Source organism: Takifugu flavidus, chromosome 17, assembly GCF_003711565.1.
Source record: "Takifugu flavidus isolate HTHZ2018 chromosome 17, ASM371156v2, whole genome shotgun sequence".
NCBI lineage: Eukaryota > Metazoa > Chordata > Actinopteri > Tetraodontiformes > Tetraodontidae > Takifugu > Takifugu flavidus.
The window spans coordinates 840,193-860,393 of record NC_079536.1 but is presented as its reverse complement, the minus strand read 5'-3'; the positions used below and the strand labels follow the sequence as shown (position 1 = coordinate 860,393).

The following is a 20,201-nucleotide window of genomic DNA, read 5'->3' as shown; positions in this document are numbered from 1 at the left end:
GCAGGAGGAGCGGGACCCCCTGGAGATAAAGGTGAAGTTGGAAGCTTCAGCAGCTTCTGAACCCTGAAATGTGCTGAACGAGGTGCTAGCACCAGTTCAACTAACTGCCCTCCCCCATAACTGCCCTCCCCCATAACTACCCTCCCCCATAACTACCCTCCCCCATAACTGCCTCCCCCATAACTACCCTCCCTCATAACTACCCTCCCCCATAACTACCCACCCTCATAACTACCCTCCCCAATAAATACCTCCCTCATAACCCCCCCCCATAACTGCCCTCCCCCATAACTACCCTCCCCCATAACTACCCTCCCTCTTAACTACCCTCCCTCATAACTACCCTCCCTCACCACCGTTTTAATGTGGTTTTCCAGAACTTCCATCAGTGGCCACTAGAGGCGCCACTGATTGGATCTGAAAAGCATATTTTTATGTATTTATGATGATCGAGCTGTTTTGCAGCTCATTTGCCATCAAACCTTCAGCTCTTTCATCGACCTTTTTTTTTCTCCGAGACGCGTTTCTTGTTTTGTGGTTTTTGTCTCATTTGTGCGTCGCTGTAACGACGACAATGTTCTGAACTACGAGACGTTTGGTCCAAGACAAGATTACATCAAAGGAAAAAGACAATACAAGTGAACAGGCAGAAGATCCTCCCCCACACACACTCACACACACACTCTCACACTCACACACACACTCTCACACACACACACACTCTCACACACACACTCTCACACACACACACACACACACTCTCACCCCACACACACTCTCACACACACACCACACTCACTCAAACACACTCTCACTCACACACTCACACACACACACACACTCACACACACACTCTCACAGACACTCACACACACACACACACTCACACACACACTCTCACAGACCTCCACACACTCTCACACCCCCAACACACACACACACACACACACCATGAGACAATAGTTTGAAGAGCAGCCCCCGGATGATGGTTTAACCCTTTCTGCTTCGCCCCACGAGGCTCCGGACGAATCTCTCGTCTCTTTGACGTTTGATTGGTTCTTGACGGAGTGTTTGATCAACGCTCGACCCAATCGGGTCCTTTGAACTGACCCATGTGATGTGATTAATCCCGCCTGCCAGCTGTTTTTACCGTCTTTATCTCTAGAATGACCTCATCTGGACGAGTTTGGATTTTATTGATCAGCTGATTCCCGTTTGTATCGTCGATCGATCAATGAATCAGAACCGAGCAAGAACTGGGTTCTGCTGTTCAGGGTCCCGCTCCCCCGTCAGTGGAGCAGTTGGTACGGTCCAGCCCACCCCCCTATTGAGCTGAATGAATGAGAGCTTGAGTGTGGCACATTAACACTACATTCCTGTTCACACAGCACTGGTCTGAGTCCGCTCCGCTCCGCTCTGCTCTCGGCCCGGTTCTGACCAGTCTGACCCGACCTCGGCGCCGTTGCTGGTTGCAGACATGAAGTTGCTGCTGTTGGTGCTGCTGCTGGATGGAGCTGCAGCTCAGCTGAGAGGTGAGAAACTTTCCTGACCCGCTGCCGGTCCGGGGTCAGATTCTGCAGCTTCGGCTCTTCAGGGTTCCGGACCCGGTTCGGCTTCTCTGAACCGGCTGCACTTTTTCACGGGTTTTGATTGGATCGCTTCCGAAAAAGCCGATGTTGAGACTCCAGCTGCTTCCCCCGGGTCAGGACGTTCCCCGTGTTCCTGGGATCACGTGCGCTCTCTCCAAGGTCTCCTCGGGAATCTTGATAGGAAGGTCCAGACGGGCCGGGCCGACGCCACAGAACTTTTACTGCAGCACTGTTGAGCAGCTAAAGAGTGATGAGCGAGCTGATTAGCATGTGAAGAGGATTCGTGTGTGCTGATCACGTTGATAAGGGAAGTCAGACTGTGTGTGTGTTGTGTGTGTGTGTGTGAGTGTGTGTGTGTGTGTGTGTGTGGTGTGTGTGTGTGTGTGTGTGTGTGTGTGTGGGTGAGAGAGAGAGATGATTGCGGGGAACAATCACTCTGCCCTCTTCCTCTCCTAAAACCCCTCACCCACATCTGCCCCCCACGGGGCCACAGACACCTCGCTGTGTGTGTAGCAGGGGGGAGGGGTCAGAGGTCAAGCTGAACATCAACACACTGATTTAACACATTCCAACATGGACGCTTCTCTACCTGTGTGTCTCCGCTCAGGGGTTGTGTTACCAGTATCTGTATAGTAGATGGTCGTTTCCCCGGATGTGTTGAGCTTGTGTGTGTGTGTGTGTGTCTGTGTGTCTGTGTGTGTGTGTGAGTGTGGTGTGTGTGTGTGTGTGTGGTGGTGGGAGGGGCGTCGGACCACCTAGTTGCTTTCACACCTCAGCACCTCAGCAGCTGATCACACACAACACTAATTAACATGTGTGTGTAGTTGTGCGTGCGTTTGTGTGTTTTTCTTCAACCTGGCTGCGGTGTCTATGCGTAACCGTGGTAACGAGCCTGTCAGAACATCTGAATCCGATGCTAATCCGGCGCTAACGGGACGTTGCTGCTCCCTGTGACAGGCCTGTTTCCTGCCATCTTGAACCTGGCCACCAACGCCGTGGTCGACAGCAACGCCACGTGCGGGGACCCGGACCCGGAGGTCTACTGTAAACTGGTGGAGCACGTTCCGGTCGACCCGTAAAGAACCCGCACTGCGCACGCTGTGACGCCGCCTCGCTTCTGCTGAGAGGTACGGACATGGAGGCGGGGTCTCCCCCGGTTCCTCACTCATAGAAACGGGTCTCCATCACTGTTCTGACCCTGTTTGATTTCAGAACGACATCCCATCACCAACGCCATCGACGGAACCAACCGCTGGTGGCAGAGTCCCAGTATCAAGAATGGACGGCAGTTTCACTGGGTCACCATCACGCTGGACCTGAAACAGGTACCGGCACCGGTGGTTCCTCCGGCTGTTCCTGCTCCTCAGGCGTCACTGTCGTAGCTCGCATCTGGACCATCAGAACCAGATCTGCTGTGTCTAGGATGAGGAACATCTGGTCTCGGACCTCTGACCCGGTACCGTGTAACGATGCTTTTCTGCCCCCCCAGATCTTCCAGGTCGCCTACGTCATCATCAAAGCAGCGAACTCTCCTCGCCCAGGTCAGCTGTCTGTCCTGCGCGCCTGTCTGTCTGCGCCTGCCGACCCTGTCTGACCGTCTCACACCTCTCCAGGTAACTGGATCCTGGAGCGCTCCCTGGACGGGGTGACCTTTGACCCCTGGCAGTATTACGCAATTAGCAACTCCGAGTGCTTGTCCCATTACAACGTCACCCCGAGACTCGGACCTCCGACCTACAAGAGGGACACGGAGGTCATCTGCACGTCCTACTACTCCAGACTGAACCCTCTGGAGAACGGAGAGGTGAGACGGGCGTCTCCACCTGTCTCTCTCTCTCGCTCGCTCATCTCGCCCGTCTCTCCTCCTCAGATCCACACCTCGCTGATCAACGGCCGCCCCGGAGCGGACGACCTGACGCCCGAGCTCTTGGACTTCACCTCGGCCCGTTACATCCGACTCAGGCTCCAGCGGATCAGGACGCTCAACGCCGACCTCATGATGCTGAGCACGCGGGACCCCCGAGACATCGACCCCATCGTCACACGGAGGGTGAGACACGCCAGACAGTGGTGAACCTCACACCTGTGGGTCACCTGATCCCGTAAACATCTGCACTCGTGCGTCTCCTGCTGGTCGTTCACGTCGTTCTTCTACTTGTTCCTCAGTATTATTACTCCATCAAAGATGTGTCCGTGGGTGGAATGTGCATCTGTTATGGCCACGCCCAGAATTGCCCCTTGGACCCGGTCACAAAGGTACTGCCGCACACCTGTTGACTGTACGTCTGTTCACCTGTTTAGCTGCAGTTACTCACCTGCGCTTGATCACCTGCTCCAATGTTCGCCTGCACACCTGTTCAGCCGAACATTCTACCGCTCATGCCCTTGTGTTCACCTGTACACAGAGGTCACGTTCACCTGTACACACCTGTGTGGGGGGTTAACCCTAACTCCTAACCCTTGTCCTGGTCCTTGTCCTCGTCCTGGTCCTCATATTAGTCCTTGTCCTAGTCCTCATATTAGTCCTTGTCCTAGTCCTTGTCCTCGTCCTTGTCCTCGTCCTTGTCCTAGTCCTCATATTAGTCCTTGTCCTTGACCTTGTCCTCGTCCTCATATTAGTCCTGGTCCTAGTCCTTGTCCTTGTCCTCGTCCTTGTCTTTGAGACAGAACCTGACACCAAACTGGACTTCATGTTGCTAAATTGATGCTCTGATTCAAATAATTGTGAACATCTTAGTTTAGTCCAGAGTGACTGAACTAACCTGGGTGCAGTCACCTGTGTATAAGGCAACGATCTGTTCACCTGAACGGTGACGGTGATGTTTGCGTGTCAACAGAAACTACACTGTGTGTGCGAACACAACACCTGTGGAGAGAACTGTAACGAGTGTTGCCCTGGTTACCATCAGCAGCCATGGCAACCGGGAACGGTTCATGAGGGAAACACCTGTGAAAGTAAGAGGACACAATGGATCACAGACGACACTTCTGCTCATGTGTGGCCATCAGTGAAACACCTGTGTCTCTGTCACCTCTGTCCTCCAGAATGTAACTGTCACAACAAAGCAACCGACTGTTTCTACAATCAGACGGTGGCCGACCTCTCTCTGAGTCTGAATATCCACGGCGTCCGTCGAGGGGGCGGAGTCTGTGTCTCCTGTCTACACAACACCGCCGGGCTCAACTGTGAGAGCTGCACTGATGGCTACTACAGACCTGCTGAGGTGATACACCTGAGTACTGCGGGGTGCTTCACCTGAATACCTTTACAGGTGTGAAAACTGTGTGTGTTTTGTGTGTAGGTCTCTCCGTATTCAGACTTTCCGTGTGTTGCCTGTAACTGTGACCTGAGAGGATCAGAGTCACCTGTGTGCTCCAGGGACGAGACGCATCCGGGTAAACGAAGCTGTGCGCCTGTGTCCGCCCGCGTGCGTTGACTTGTCCGGCTTTAACGGGCCGTGTTCCTGCTGTGTGTGTGTGCAGGTCAGTGTGTGTGTAAGGAGGGTTTTGCAGGTGAACGGTGCGACACCTGTGCGTTTGGATACAGAGACTTTCCCCAGTGTGTTCGCTGTGAGTGTGACGCTGCTGGCAGCACCAACGCGGACCCCTGCAGACCCTGCACCTGCAAGGTGAACACACCTGGGGGGGGCGTCCCAGCCAGACCAGACGTCTGACACCTGGTGCTCATCAGGTGATCTGTTGCTCCTCAGGTGAACGTGATGGGAGCCCACTGTGATCTGTGTAAACCCGGATTCTACAACCTCCAGGAGAAGAATCCGCTCGGCTGCACCGACTGTTTCTGCTTCGGCGTGTCCGACGTCTGTGAGAGTTCTGCTTGGTCCACGACTCAGGTGAGCGTGATCCACCTGCACCTACACCCTTTCCACAGGTGCATCCGGGTCCTGATGTTCTTCGTTTGTTCAGGTGCTTCATAGAGATGCTTGGCTCCTCCCCCGCCCGGCTCCTCAGAACATTACAGTCCTCCAGGACAATGATTTACCCTCACCTGGAAACACTTCCTCTGGCCACTCCCACCAGGACGTTCTGCTGTGGGATGCGCCTGACGGTTTCCTTGGTAACAAGGTGAGACACCAAAATGGGGTTATTATTCTGCAACATGGCAACAAGAGGAACGAGGGACTCTTGTCTGTCCCTCCGTCCCTCCGTCTCCGTCCATCCGTCTCACCCACTGTCTCTTCCCAGCTGGGCTCCTATGGAGGCTTCCTGAATTACTCTCTGCTGTATGACATTCCATCGGACAATGAGGACCGCTCTATTCCCGCCCACTCTGACGTCATGATCAAGGTAACTTGGGAATAACGGAGACTGTGGAAAAAGTTTCCTGTCTCCTGCTGGGACGTAAATATTCCTGGATGTTGGTGGCTTATCTGTGGTCATCTCTGTCTCCAGGGAAACGGTCGTGCTCTACATTCCATCCCTCACTTCCTCTTTGTCTCTCCTCTTGCTGAGAGTGTGGTTGCCATAGTGATGGTTGACGGACAGTTCAGGGATGTTCAGTCAGGCGACCCCGTGAGCCGCGATGAGCTCCTGTCGGCCCTCGCCGACGTTACGACTCTGACCGTCAGGGTCGGTCTGAACGCCACCGCAGATGGACCGATACGGTGAGAGCGGTGACGTCACACAGGTGCATCTGTTCACCTGCGGAACCTCGTAACACTCGTCCTTTCCTGGAGGACTACAGCGAGCGGCACACGATCAGATGATTTCAGCACCGATTTGGTCAGTGACCACGGGCAAAATGCATTAATCAATATTTGTCATGTTGCCATGGCCTCAGTCTCAGCTGGATCTCCCTGGACGCCGCTGACCCGGGCCCAGGTTCTGCCCTGGACGCCGCTGACCCGGGCCCAGGTTCTGCCCAACAGGCGGTCGCCGTGGAAAAGTGTGAATGTCCGTGGGGTTACACCGGCACTTCCTGTGAGGTCGGGGCTGCATTTATAACTAGCAAAATATTCTTGTGTTGGACAGTCAGTTAAAATGTAATCGTGTTTAATCTGACCCTGTGTGTGTGTGTGTGTGTGTGTGTGTGTGTGTGTGTGTGTGTGTCTTAGACGTGTCTCCCAGGGTTCTACAGAGTGGGCGGGGTTTTGTTCGGAGGAAACTGTATGCAGTGCGAGTGTAACGACCACGCGTCAGAGTGTGACATCAGTGGCGACTGTTGGGTGAGTTTGAGTCCAGAATCTCAGTGATCAGGTGATCAGTGATCAGGTGATCTGTCGGTGACATCGTCCGTCCGTCCATCAGGGTTGTACACATAACACCAGCGGTCCTCACTGTGAAGAGTGTCTCCCTGGTTTCTATGGCAACGCCACAGAGGGGACAGCAGATGACTGCCAGTTGTGTCCTTGTCCTCTGACAAACCCGTCCAACAGGTTGAAAACTTAAGTTTCACTGTCACGTGTTTTCATCCCACGATGTGGGAAAAGCCCATGTCCATGATGGGATGTGTGAGGGCTGCTCATTGGATGAAACGCTGCCTTTCTTAGTTTCAGTCCCACCTGCGTGCTGGAGGGGTCAGGAAAGGTGGTGTGTGACCAGTGCCAGGAGGGACACACAGGAAGCAACTGTGAAAGGTGACAACAACCAAACCCACCCCAGGCAGCCTTGGCAGCCCTCGTCACGCCGCTCTTTCCCTGCCTTCAGGTGTGCGAGTGGTTTCTATGGTAACCCACGGGCAGCCAATGGCACCTGTGTGCGCTGTGATTGTCACGGTAATGTGAACGCAAGTGAGGCGGGACACTGTGACGTCATCACCGGCGAGTGCCTGCGGTGCCTTTTCAACACCGGCGGACGCCACTGCGAGGTCTGTCAGCCCGGTTACTATGGAGACGCAGTGCTTGCCAAGAACTGTCAGGGTGAGACGTGCACAAACACAATCATGAAGGCCTCGGTGGGCTTGATGGGTCAACTCCGTCTTCATGAACTTGTTTAAAAGGAGCGCGAGTAGAATGTTGGAATGTTGGAATGTTGATCTTCTAAAATCCAGATTAGATTAAACCTCTGACCTTTTTCATTTGTGGTCACCTGACTAAAGCGATGACGCAACATCTCAAACTGCAGCCTGATCATTGATCAGTCGGAATCTACTGTCCAGCACGATCCCTATGATCAAAGGTCGGTAGGGAGGCGTGGGCGGGGCTTGTCGGCCTGACAGGTGTCACTCTCCCCTCAGAATGTGGCTGTGACGTCAACGGCGCCCCCTCCAGTGTGTGTGACGTCACAACGGGTCAATGTCTTTGCAAGGAAAACGTGACAGGACGCACTTGTGACCAGTGTCAGGTAACACGCTCACACGCACAAATGTGTGTCGGTGACCGCGTGTGGTGTATAAAATGGTCCAATATGCTTTTAATTCTTTGAAATGTTAATAAATTCATATTTCACATGATAGCCACAGAGCACTGTTATCCAGCCCTTGTGGTTGAATTGTTTTGGGACGGTTCTTGACTTCATAAGATGAATTAACTCCACTGCTGCTGATGTTGATGCTGGAAGCTAATCTGGATTTATCGCCTCATGTTCCCAGTCGGGCTTTTTCGGCCTCCACAGTGAGATGGGCTGTCAGCTCTGTGGCTGCAACCAATCGGGATCGCTGTCTGAGTCATGTGACGAGCAGGGCCGCTGCCCGTGCGTGAAGGGTGTGGGGGGAGACAAGTGTGACCGCTGTGGTCACGGCTACTATGGCGTGGACGTCAGCAGCTGCAGAGGTAGTTAGCTTTGGCCTCGCTGGTGTTTGGCTATCGTCTCATCTCTGATTGGTTGTCGACCTTTTCTTCCCAGCATGCTACTGTGTCCACACGGGAGGGAACTGTGATCCCCAGAGCGGGGAGTGCATGTGCCCCGCCTTTACAGAGGGACCCAACTGCAACAGATGTGAAACTGGATACTGGGGTCACGACCCCACAACTGGCTGCACGGTACAGGACACAAACAGGGAGAACTTAAAAACCACCCACTAATTGATCGTTTGTCTCTCCAGCCGTGCAGCTGCAGCAAGGACGGAAGCTCCGCCCCTGACTGTGATGCGACCAGCGGCCAGTGTTGGTGCAGGAAGGGGTTTGGTGGCCGGTCATGTGACCACTGTGCCGCTGGGCACCATGGTTACCCGTCATGTTTACCATGCGGCTGTGACCTGGCAGGAACTGATGAAAAGTTCTGCAACACGACGCTGAACACGTGTGACTGTCTGGACACGGGAGTGTGTGTGTGCAAGGTGATGTAAATGTGTGTGCGTGTGTGTGTGTGTGTGTGTGTGTGTGTGCCCTGCTGTAACAAATGGGTGTTCTTCAGGTGGGCGTGTCTGGGCGCCGCTGCGAGGAGTGTGTCGCCGGCCGATTCGCTCTGTCGGTGGATAATCCCGATGGCTGCTCTCCGTGTTTCTGTTCGGGGGTGAGCGGCGACTGTGAGGAGCAGGGGGGGCTGATCCGACGACCGGTGGGTGCTGCAGACAGGTGACACGCTAACGGACGCATCAGAACATGTGGCTAACCCCCTCGCCGCTCACAGGTCACTCTGGACCAGTCTCCTGGCCTCTTGTCAGTGGTTAGTCAGTTGAACCTGCAGGGTGTCGTGTCTGGGGTTTACCAGCAGGGCGGCGACATGCTGCTCGACACCAGGCACCTCAACACCAGTGGCTTGGCTGGCCCACTCTACTGGAGGCTGCCCCCCCAGTTCGAAGGCCAACAGGTACGTCGGTGAAATCACTTCCCTTCACGCTGGCTAACAGGCAGGATGTTGAGCAGCTGTGCTTTAGTCGTTCACCTGATCGCACGTCTGTGTCGTTCACCTGATCGCACGTCTGTGTCGTTCACCTGATCGCACGTCTGTGTCGTTCACCTGATCGCACGTCTGTGCCGTTCACCTGATCGCACGTCTGTGCCGTTCACCTGATCGCACGTCTGTGTCGTTCACCTGATCGCACGTCTGTGCCGATCACCTGATCGCACGTCTGTGTCGTTCACCTGATCGCACGTCTGTGCCGTTCACCTGATCTCACGTCTGTGTCGTTCACCTGATCGCACGTCTGTGTCATTCACCTGATCGCACGTCTGTCTTTCATAGCTTCTGTCCTACGGCGGCTCCTTATCCTACATCATCACCTTTTATGCTGAGGATGGCGCTGGGCTGTCCAATCAGGAGCCCCAGATCATGATAAAAGGTGGGACCCTCAAGAAGATGGTGATATACATGGACGTGGTTGCCCCTAGCAACGGCATTAGGACAAACCATGAGATCAGGATGACGGAGGTACAGTTACAGGAACCACAGCAAGAAAACCGGAGAAGCCGGATTAATTAGCTGAAATGTTTCTGTGTCTGTTACAGCACAAGTGGAAATACTTTAACTCAGTGTTGGAGACGTCGGTGGGTCGCTCGGACTTCATGTCCGTCCTGGGCAACATCGAGTACGTCCTCATCAAAGCGTCTTACGGGAGCAGGCTGCAGCAGAGCAGGTACAGGTGCACGCCGGCATGGGTCCCACAGGTGACCCTCAGAGTGCTGGGATAAATGTCTCTTCAGGCACAAGTAATTAAAACAACGACACGTGATATATTTACGCACAATAACGCACAGATGAAGGGTGGAGATCATTAAGCCACACCCCCAAAGGTCACATGACAGAGTGGGAGCGCATCCTCGTGAGCCATTCCTTGTTATTCTCGACAGGATCTCAAATATTACCATGGAAACGGCGCTGGAGAACGAGGACGGGTCGGTGGTCGGCGGGGACATGGCAAGATCGATCGAGTCCTGCATCTGTCCCACGGGATACACCGGACTGTCCTGTCAGGTAAATGTCCGGATCACGTGATCCCTCGCCTGCTCCCCGCTCACCTGTGTTCCTCTCTGCCGTCCTTCAGGACTGTGCCGCTGGATTCTTCCGTCAGCCGCCGTCCGAGTTGTCACCTCAGAGTCAAAGGTTGATGTCGGTGCGTCCGTGCGTTCCGTGTCGCTGCAACAACCACAGCGAGAGCTGCGATGCAGCGAGTGGAGAATGTCAGGTGAGACACGGCTCACACCACGTCTCCACCTTCTCCTGGTGTCTGTGAGGAGTCTCCACCTTCTCCTGGTGTCTGTGTGGAGTCTCCACCTTCTCCTGGTGTCTGTGTGGAGTCTCCACCTTCTCCTGGGGTTTTGGTGGAGTCTCCACCTTCTCCTGGTGTCTGTGTGGAGTCTCCACCTTCTCCTGGTGTCTGTGTGGAGTCTCCACCTTCTCCTGGTGTCTGTGTGGAGTCTCCACCTTCTCCTGGTGTCTGTGTGGAGTCTCCACCTTCTCCTGGGGTTTTGGTGGAGTCTCCACCTTCTCCTGGTGTCTGTGTGGAGTCTCCACCTTCTCCTGGTGTCTGTGTGGAGTCTCCATGTTCTCCCTGAGACTTGCAAACGTTGACTGGTGTTTTGATCCCCTGCAGCAGTGTCAGCATCACACCAGCGGGTGGAGCTGTCAGCAGTGTTCCCAAGGGTATCACGGGAACGTTAGCGGCTCCATAAGTGACTGCTCTCTTTGCGCCTGCCCCCTGAAGGACAACAGGTAAAACTTTTGCGGAGCTTTTCCCCGTGTGGCTTCTGTTACTGACGTCTCCCTCGGACTCCACGCAGCTTCAGCCCCACCTGTGTGTCGGAGGGAGTGCTGGGAGACTTCCGCTGCACAGCCTGTGTTCCCGGATACGAGGGGAGATACTGTGAAAAGTAAGAACACTGGTGCTGGTTTACTGTCAGCTTTGGCTTCTAAACTAACCTGTGGACCGACTGTCGTCCTGCAGGTGTTCCGTCGGTTACTATGGTAACCCCACTTTGCCAGGCGGTGTGTGTTCGCGGTGTAACTGTTCTGGGTGGGGTTCTCTTCAGCCGCTGTGTGACCAGCTGAATGGGAAGTGCGACTGTAAGGCTGGTGTCAAAGGTCAATCATGTGACCAGTGTGAGGACAGACACATCCTGCAGGAAGGAGAGTGTGTGTGTAAGTGTGTGTAAGTGTGTGTGTGTGTGAGCGACGACCCATCGCAGGTGTGACCGTATCATCATGTCTGTACGTTTACCTCCAGCGTGTGAGGACAACTGCACCGGTGTGATGCTCAACGACCTGGAAGACTTGGACGACCACCTCGCCGCCGTCAACATCAGCAGCTTTGTTGTGGCCTCGTACCTTCGGTTAGCGGCGCTGGAGAACCAGACCAGAGGCGTCCAGGTGACTGTGCAGCACCGCCCTCTGCTGGAGACGCAGCGGTTCGGCCATGACACGTGTGTGTGTTACAGGCGATGGCGGCGGAAAACACTTCAGCCTCTCTGCAGCTGAGCGGCCTCGAAGAGCAACTCGGCCTCATGAGCCTCGACCTCGGCGTCTTGCTGCAGCTGGTAAAACAACGTTTCGAAAACACAACCTTGGTTCTGAAGCCTGATGCAGAACCTTCACTCTGTGTTTTCCCTAAACTAGGTGGTAAATATGTCTGGTGACCTTCAGAGACTGGACACATCTGCTCAGGACACCATCCATCAGGGCTCACAGCAAATCCAGAACATCAACATCCTTCAAGACAAAGTGCAGGGTACAAAAATAAAAGACACATAATATATATGTTTAAAAAGACACCAATGAACCTTGTGTCCAGCTCTTCAGCAGGAGGCCGAACGCCTGAATGCGACTGCAGAAGAAGAGCTGACGACAGCCAACAGAACACGTCTGCTGCAAGAACTTGAGTTGATGTTGAGAAGCATGAGAGTGACCAACCTCACCGCTGCCAGCAGCCTGGCCAATCAGGAGCTCCTGTGAGGTTCCCGGGTTTCTTCCAAATCACTTTTTCATTTTGACGAAGCTCTAATAAACTCTGCTCCTGCAGACGCGCCACATCTGTGCTCTCCCTGCAGTCGGACCTGCTCTCCCGCAGGGCCGCAGTGGACGACGGCCTCCGCCACCTTTCGACCTCCCTCAGCAGTAACAGCGGAACACTGCGCCACCTACAGGCACAACTGAGCGGCGCCACACAACAAAACATGCAGACACACGTGCTTCTGGAGGTCCTGCACAACCTGACGCAGCAGCACCAGGTAACACACACTCACACAGGAAAGAGGATCTAGAGGAGTCTGGATCCAAGCACCACTGTTTCGGTTTGGACTGATGATCGTCACGTCGTCTGTCAGTCTGTCCAGCAGGACATCAGCCAGGAGCGCCTCCTGGTGGCGGGACTGATGCAGGACACTCAGCTCGTGCTGGGCGACAGCCTCAGCATCATGGAGGACCTAACCAACACCACCTCGGTAAGACCGTCACACCGCACCACACCTGTCGTCGCACGCTTCATGATGACACCTGTGTGTGCAGCAGGTGGAGGTGTTTGGCAGTTACCTGGATCAGTGGAGCCCCCTGCTGAGGAAACAGGTGGATGGTTTGGTTGGTGGTCTGAAGATGACGGATTCCCTGGAGAAGGTCTACCTTTCAGAGAAACACGCCCAGCAGCTGGAAGACGACGCCCACTCCCTGCACAGGTGTGTGTGTGTGTGTGTGTGTGTGAGTGTGTGAGAGTGTTTGGTGGTCATATCTCTCCTTCCTCCCTCAGCTCGCTGCTGTCTGTGTATAATGCGTCTCAAAATGGCAGCCAGCTGCTTCAGGGGGGGAGCAGCGGCGTCCCGGAGCAGGTGGAGGCGCTGCGGCAGGAGGCCCTCATGGCCGACCGGTCCGCCCGGCTGCTGCTCAACGCGGTGAGTGTGTCGTGAAGAACGCCTTTGGGTTTGATTGAGTCCCGCTGGGACATCGTCAGTTACTGTCGGAATTGGTTTGGTCCAGACGGTCCAATCAGAACCGCCCCTGCCAGAGGAGAGCAGGACTCGCCTGAACATCAGCGCCGCTGTTTTGGAAACCTGTCGACAGATCGGCGCTTCATCCGCAGGTCGGTTTCATCGCTTTTGAATATGCACCCGCTTCTAAACCCTGGGAAAGTAGTGCCCTCTGCTGGTCATCACCATCGGACATTCATGGACATTCTGGTTTTTTGCTTTCAGACTTGCAGATGAACGTCTCCATGGTAACCAGCAGACTAGGATTATTTAAAGAAAGCTTCCGGAAGTTCGGTCTCCTATTTCATCATTCGGTCACAGAGCTGCAGAGCCTCTCAAATGGTGAAACATCATTTCTGGCTGCACAACAGGCCGAAGCACTGGTCGTTCATTAAGTCGTTAATTAATTGATGTCATTAGGTTCACTGACCGAGCTGCAACAAGTTCAGCTGCAGGCTGCAGAAGCAGACTCCAGGCTACAGGGGGCGCTACTGAGGCTACAGAAACTCAGACAGCAGCTCCAGGATTCTTCCTCTGCAGTGGAAAACACCAGCAACACCGTCACAGAGACCCAGCAGCTCACAGCCCTCACACACTCCACAGGTTAGTCAGCCGTTTAAACCGGGTCACCCACCCATTTAAACCGGGTCACCCACCCACCACGTGGCCGTAACACTTCCTGTGTGTTCAGTCGATCAGGCGCGTCAGAAACTGGGCGAGGTGGAGCGTCGCACAGAGCGTCTTATCGACCAGATCAAGCCCCTGAGCATGCTGGGAGAAACGATCAACAGGAACCTGTCTGACATCAGAGAGCTGATCAATCAGGCCCGAAGACAGGCCGCCTCGGTAAACACACCCTCCATCCCACCCTCCATCCCACGCACACCCTCCATCCCACCCTCCATCCCAGGGACACCCTCCATCCCACCCTCCATCCCACCCTCCATCCATCCCACCCTCCATCCATCCCACCCTCCATCCCACCCTCCCTCCATCCCAGGCACACCCTCCATCACACCCCCCATCCCACTCACACCCTCCATCCATCCACCCACCCTCCATCCCACCCTCCATCCCACGCACACCCTCCATCCATCCCACCCTCCATCCATCCCACCCTCCATCCCACCCTCCCTCCATCCCAGGCACACCCTCCATCCCACCCCCCCTCCATCCCACCCTCCATCCATCCCACCCTCCATCCCACCCTCCATCCCACGCACACCCTCCATCCCACCCTCCATCCATCCCAGGCACACCCTCCATCCCACCCTCCATCCCACACACACCCTCCGTCCCACCCTCCGTCCATCCCACCCTCCATCCCACTCACACCCTCCATCCCAGTCACACCCTCCATCCCAGTCACACCACCCGTATGAATGAGTGAATCTCCCCCGGTGGTGATGTTGCCTTCTCCTTGGTGCCAGATTAAGGTGGCGGTGCAGGCAGACAGAAGCTGCGTGCGCTCCTACAGGCCACAGTCCGAGTCCAGGAACTTCAACACGCTGAGTCTTGTCTTGAGGACGTCCAGTCCAAACAACCTGCTGTTCTTCCAGGGCAGCAACACCACGGTAGGTCCCTGCACGGCTCCAGAGGGCAACACACCGCGCTCCGTATCGGACCGGTTCCTGCCTCCAGTGCTCATGTACCTGCTGTCTTCATGGCTTGGGTTCAGGTGGACTTCCTGGCTCTGGAGATGTATCGTGGGAAGGTGTCTCTGCTGTGGGATCTGGGTTCAGGTAGCACCAGACTGGAGTTTCCCGGCCTGGACATCACCAACAACAGATGGACCAGAATCAACGCCACGCGGTAAATAGGCCCCCCCGCCCAGCAGGACGTTCCCCTGGTGACCGCTAATGATGTTTCTGGGCTCCCTGTTGTTGGGTTCCAGGTTTGGGGCTCATGCGTCTCTGTGGGTTCATCAGCTGGAGTCGGACTCGGAGCCCCTCCCGGCAGTAACGGCCACCTCGCCGGGTCCCGCCAGGATTTTAGACACGGACAGAAACTCTTGGCTCTACATTGGTGGACTGGGAGCTCACGGACAGGTAACACTTGCGAATGGAGACACCTGGACCTGTCTGTGTGCAGCTAATGAGTCCGTCTGTGGTGTCAGAGGCCGGCGGCCCTGCGCTCCACCACATTCCAGGGATGTCTGGGCGAAGCGGCCCTGAACGAGCGGAACATCGGCCTCTGGAACTACCACAGAAGGGAGGGAGAGTGTGGAGGCTGCTTCAGCAGGTAGGTGGGGGGGGCGTTCCCAGGCACCCTCGTGCCTCCTCGGTCCCGTTAGAACACCATCACCAGTCACTCCCTCCTCCTCTGGTTCCCTCAGTCCACAAACGGAGGAGACCTCCTTCCATTTCGACGGATCCGGATTCTCTTTGGTCCAGAAGTCTCTACGGGCGACCTCCACCTCCATCGTCTTGCTGTTCAAAACACTGTCACCAGGGGGGTTACTGTTGTACCTGGCCTCCAACAACACGGTACGACACACACACACACACACACACACACACACACACACACACGTGATGACCATCAGACTCACTCATCTGTCTCTTCCTGTCCTCTCAGAGGGACTTTCTGTCCATCGAGCTAGTAGAGGGGCAGGTTCGCCTGACCTTTGACCTCGGCTCAGGTGCACTCGTCCTGACCTCCAGCAGGAAGTACAACACTGGCGTCTGGTACAAGATCACGCTGCAGAGGAACAAACGTAAAGGTACCAGTACGGCTGTAGAGGTTTGGGGGCGGGGCTGAACCAAACTACCGTGGCTGTTGTCGCGGTAACGTGCATGTTCCACTGTTTCCGGGACAGGTTACCTTTCCATCATGGCTGCTGACCAGTCGTCGGAAAAGGAGGTGTTGGAGGCGGAGTCTCCCGGGCTGGCGTCCGACCTTAACCGCTCCGACTTTGACCCCATCTACATCGGAGGACTTCCTGCCTCCAGACCCATCAGGTTGGTGCTTGTGCTTGAGAGCGAGGGCGTGTTCCACCTGTCTGCCTCCTCCTACACTCGTCTGTCTGCTCGTCAGGCGACAGGTGGTGTCCAGGGCTTACGTGGGCTGTATAAAAAATGTGGAGATCGCCCGGTCCAACTTTGACCTGCTGAGAGACGCTTTTGGCGTCAGGAAGGGCTGCGTTCTTGAGGTAGTACGGACATTTGTTCTTCCTGCCTGCGTTTCCCTGGTTACCATTCCAGCTGTGACTTCACCGTATCCCATCATAACCCCTCCAGGCCGTCAGGAGCGTGTCGCTGTTGACCGGCGGCTTCGTTCAAATGGCTCCTCGAGCTCTTGGACCAGAGGTGGAGCTTCTCTTTTCCTTCTCCACCAACAACCGGTCAGGAATTCTGCTCGCTGCCGTCAGCGACGACCACGTTCAGAGGCGGGTAGGGCGGAAAGTCGTGCGTTGGGATTTGATCTATGTCATTACACCACTTACCGATCCCTGAATTGCTGGTTAACCTGCTTCGTGCCTCTTCCCCCCCCTCTGGGATGTCCAGCGCTTCCTGTCCATCCACCTGGCCTCAGGTGCGCTGGAGGCCGACATTGGTGAAGTGGGAGGAGCCACACAAACCGTGACAGTGGTGAAACCTAAGGGAGGATTTTTTAGCGATGGTCTGAAACACTCTGTCATCGTTACCGTCAACAAGAAGTACGTGTTACCATGGAAACAGACCTGTCCCTCACGCATGTGATTGACCAGTATGGCTCAATATGTCACCTGTCTGTCTCACAGGACCCTGTCCATACAGGTGGATGAGACACACCTGAAGTCCATCCCTCTGTTGCCGGGCAGATTTTCTAATTTGTCTCCAGCCTCATTTTTTATTGGTGGAGTACCTGTAGGGGCGGGGCTCCAGCTGCCCTCCAGGCTGCGGGAGATTTCTTTATCCTTCAGAGGCTGCATCCAACACCTGGTGTTAGGAGGAGGAGCGTGAGTGTCCACACACACACACACACACACACCCTCACACACACACTCACACCCTCACACACACACACACACACACACACACACTCACACCCTCACACACACACTCACTCACTCACTCGCTCACTCGCTCACTCACCCACTCGCTCGCCCACTCGCCCGCTCGCCCACTCACTCACTCACCCACTCGCTCGCTCGTTCACTCACTCACTCACTCGCTCACTCGCTCACTCACTCACTCACTCACTCGTCCACTCACTCGCCCACTCGCCCACTCACTCACTCACCCACTCACTCACTCACTCACCCACTCGCTCGCCCACTCGCCCACTCACTCACTCACTCACTCACTCACTCGTCCACTCGCTCGCTCGTTCACTCACTCACTCGTCCACTCACTCGTCCACTCACTCACTCACTCCCTCCCTCCCTCCCTCCCTCCCTCAGGCTCGTTGACCTCTCAGGAGCGTTCAGGTATGAGGGCGTGACCCTGGACAGCTGCCTGCTGGAAGAGGCGGCCAGGGGGGCGGTGCTTCCTGATGACCCGGACACAGAACCAACCATGGACCCGGTCCGCCTGCCTGTGGTACCACCCACCCCGCTGGGTGTCCTGCCCCCAGGCGCTCTAACGGTGATTGATGTCTTTCATTAATGAGTCACTGATGTGTTTGCTGGTAATTGATCGTTATTGATCAGGCTTTGATCACATATTGATCAGGCTTTGATCAGTAGTTGATCAGGCTTTGATCATTATTGATCAGGCTTTGATCCTAATTGATCCGTGTGGTGCAGTGTGCAGCACAGGTGGACTCCTCCTTCCTGCCCTCCGCAGCTCAGTTCGGTTTGTCCAAACACAGTCACATGACGTTCCTGATCAACCCCGGCGCCCTCAGGAAAAGGTGAGTGTCCGTTTGGTTCTGGGCTCGGTGGCGCCGGTCCGCCTGGATCCACTGAACCCACCCAGATCCCTTCAACTCCGCCCCGTCTCCTCAGTGTGTCTCTGAAGATATCGGCTCGGACCCGATCTCCGGACGGCCTGCTCCTCCTCCTCTCCGACGCCAAACAGATGGACTTCGCCGTCGTCAAACTGGCGGGGGGGAAGGTGACGTTGTCAGCCGACCTGGGGAAGGGTCCCACCTCCGTCACCTCACCTGTGTCCATCACTGACGGACTCTGGCACACTGTAAGTCACCTGTGTGAGGTCACCTGTGTGAGGTCACACACCACCGGGTCACCTGTGTGAGGTCACCTGTGTGAGGTCACACCACCGGGTCACCTGTGTGAGGTCACACCACCGGGTCACCTGTGTGAGGTCACCTGTGTGAGGTCACACCACCGGGTCACCTGTGTGAGGTCACACCACCGGGTCACCTGTGTGAGGTCACCTGTGTGAGGTCACACCACCGGGTCACCTGTGTGAGGTCACCTGTGTGAGGTCACACCACCGGGTCACCTGTGCGTCTTCACCTCTGTACCTGGGCTGTTTCAGGTGAGCGCCGAGGTCAGCCGCCGCTCGCTCGCCCTGGCGGTCGACGGTTCAAAGCCCGGCTCGGCGTCCATCAGGGGGAACCAGCTGGACGTGGACAGGCGTCTGTACCTGGGGGGGCTGCCGCACGCACACGCCACCAGGAGGATTAACGTAGGCGTCCCCGACTCGGTACCAACGGGTCCAACGGGTCCGTCCCGTCCCGGCCTCACCGCTCCCTCCTCTGCTTCGCAGGTCAGCAGCAGCTTTCAGGGCTGCGTTCGGTCCGTCCACCTGAACGGCGCCGTGTTGGATCTGACCAAACCGGCCTCGCGCCACAACGTCACTTCCTGTTTCACCGATGACCAGGCAGGAAGCTACTTCGACGGCAGCGGACACGCCCTCTTCAGTGAGTCCGACACGCCGGGTCAAATGGATCCCGCCGTGGTCGGGTCACATCTGAGCCGTGTGTGTGTGTGTGTGTGTGTGTGTGTTTCAGTGCGCGATGGCTATAAGTCGGATCCGATGTTTCTGTATCTCTGGAGTTCCGGACCAGCCAATCAGAAGGAGTGTTTTTAGGAATTAGCAGTGCCAAAATTGATGCCATCGGACTCGAGATGATCAAAGGACAGGTGAGCAGCCGTGTGTGTGTGTGTGTGTGTGTGTGTGTGTGTGTGTGCTAAACGAGCGCTTTTCTCCAGGTGGTGTTTAACGTGAACAATGGCGCCGGGAGAGTGACGGTGCGCTCCGTGGGTCCGATGCTGTGTGACGGCCGATGGCACACCGCGTCCTGGCCAGGAAAACCAAACACAGCCTGAATTTACAGGTGGATGGGCGGAGCTACATCACCCCCAACCCTTACCCACAATCCACCTCGGCTGAGACGAAAAACCCAGTTTACCTGGGAGGCTACCCTGGTGAGCGTCCGTCTTCCTTGTCTGCCGACAGTTACCTGCGACCTTACCTGTCTCACCACCTGTCTCTCTCCACCTGTCTCTCTCCACCTGTCTCTCTCCACCTGTCTCTCTCCACCTATCTCCTTACCTGTCTCTCCACCTGTATCTCCTTACCTGTCTCTCTCCACCTGTCTCACCCTCACAGTCGGGGTAAAGCAGAACTGCCTCTCAATCACCACCCGGTTCAGAGGTTGTCTGAAGAAGATACAGCTCATTAAACCGCACCTGAGCGATACGCTGGACCTAAGCTCCGCCCACGTCCTCTCAGGTGTCACTCCTGACTCCTGCCCTGTAGGCTAGTGTCACCTGTGTCGCAGGTCACAACTCTAACCCTGGTTGGACGTTTAACACCTGTTTTAGCAAACTGTCCTTTTTTTTGACATTTATCATTAAACACATTAAAGCAAATGACGCCTGTTTAGACATTCATTCTTTCAGGTTCTCATCGTTAACGGTCATTAAAAA

General features: G+C 55.5%; 1 protein-coding gene across 1 annotated transcript; it reads left to right on the top strand.

Moving 5' to 3' along the window:
- The first annotated feature begins 955 nt into the window (after positions 1 to 955).
- On the top strand, positions 956 to 20,144 carry lama1 (laminin, alpha 1). Its single transcript, XM_057013517.1, is given in 68 exon segments — positions 956 to 1,304; positions 1,389 to 1,532; positions 2,547 to 2,654; positions 2,657 to 2,716; positions 2,802 to 2,914; positions 3,079 to 3,130; positions 3,203 to 3,393; positions 3,460 to 3,639; positions 3,756 to 3,845; positions 4,427 to 4,544; positions 4,635 to 4,813; positions 4,892 to 4,985; positions 5,073 to 5,218; positions 5,300 to 5,440; positions 5,514 to 5,672; positions 5,793 to 5,894; positions 6,000 to 6,211; positions 6,388 to 6,532; positions 6,662 to 6,772; positions 6,855 to 6,982; positions 7,097 to 7,183; positions 7,254 to 7,465; positions 7,783 to 7,889; positions 8,137 to 8,317; positions 8,391 to 8,527; positions 8,590 to 8,823; positions 8,901 to 9,044; positions 9,117 to 9,296; positions 9,672 to 9,857; positions 9,935 to 10,062; positions 10,277 to 10,400; positions 10,471 to 10,611; positions 11,020 to 11,138; positions 11,207 to 11,296; positions 11,371 to 11,564; positions 11,650 to 11,792; positions 11,861 to 11,959; positions 12,039 to 12,150; positions 12,214 to 12,370; positions 12,442 to 12,649; positions 12,746 to 12,862; positions 12,927 to 13,090; positions 13,162 to 13,303; positions 13,389 to 13,491; positions 13,604 to 13,720; positions 13,799 to 13,981; positions 14,070 to 14,224; positions 14,809 to 14,952; positions 15,057 to 15,190; positions 15,273 to 15,426; positions 15,495 to 15,619; positions 15,714 to 15,864; positions 15,956 to 16,100; positions 16,197 to 16,338; positions 16,415 to 16,529; positions 16,618 to 16,770; positions 16,885 to 17,036; positions 17,121 to 17,318; positions 17,763 to 17,946; positions 18,108 to 18,214; positions 18,309 to 18,498; positions 18,805 to 18,954; positions 19,036 to 19,189; positions 19,280 to 19,294; positions 19,297 to 19,412; positions 19,482 to 19,565; positions 19,568 to 19,697; positions 19,882 to 20,144. Coding segments are annotated over 67 exon segments (9,246 nt in total). The 5' UTR covers positions 956 to 1,304; positions 1,389 to 1,477; the 3' UTR covers positions 20,037 to 20,144.
- Positions 20,145 to 20,201: the final 57 nt, after the last annotated feature.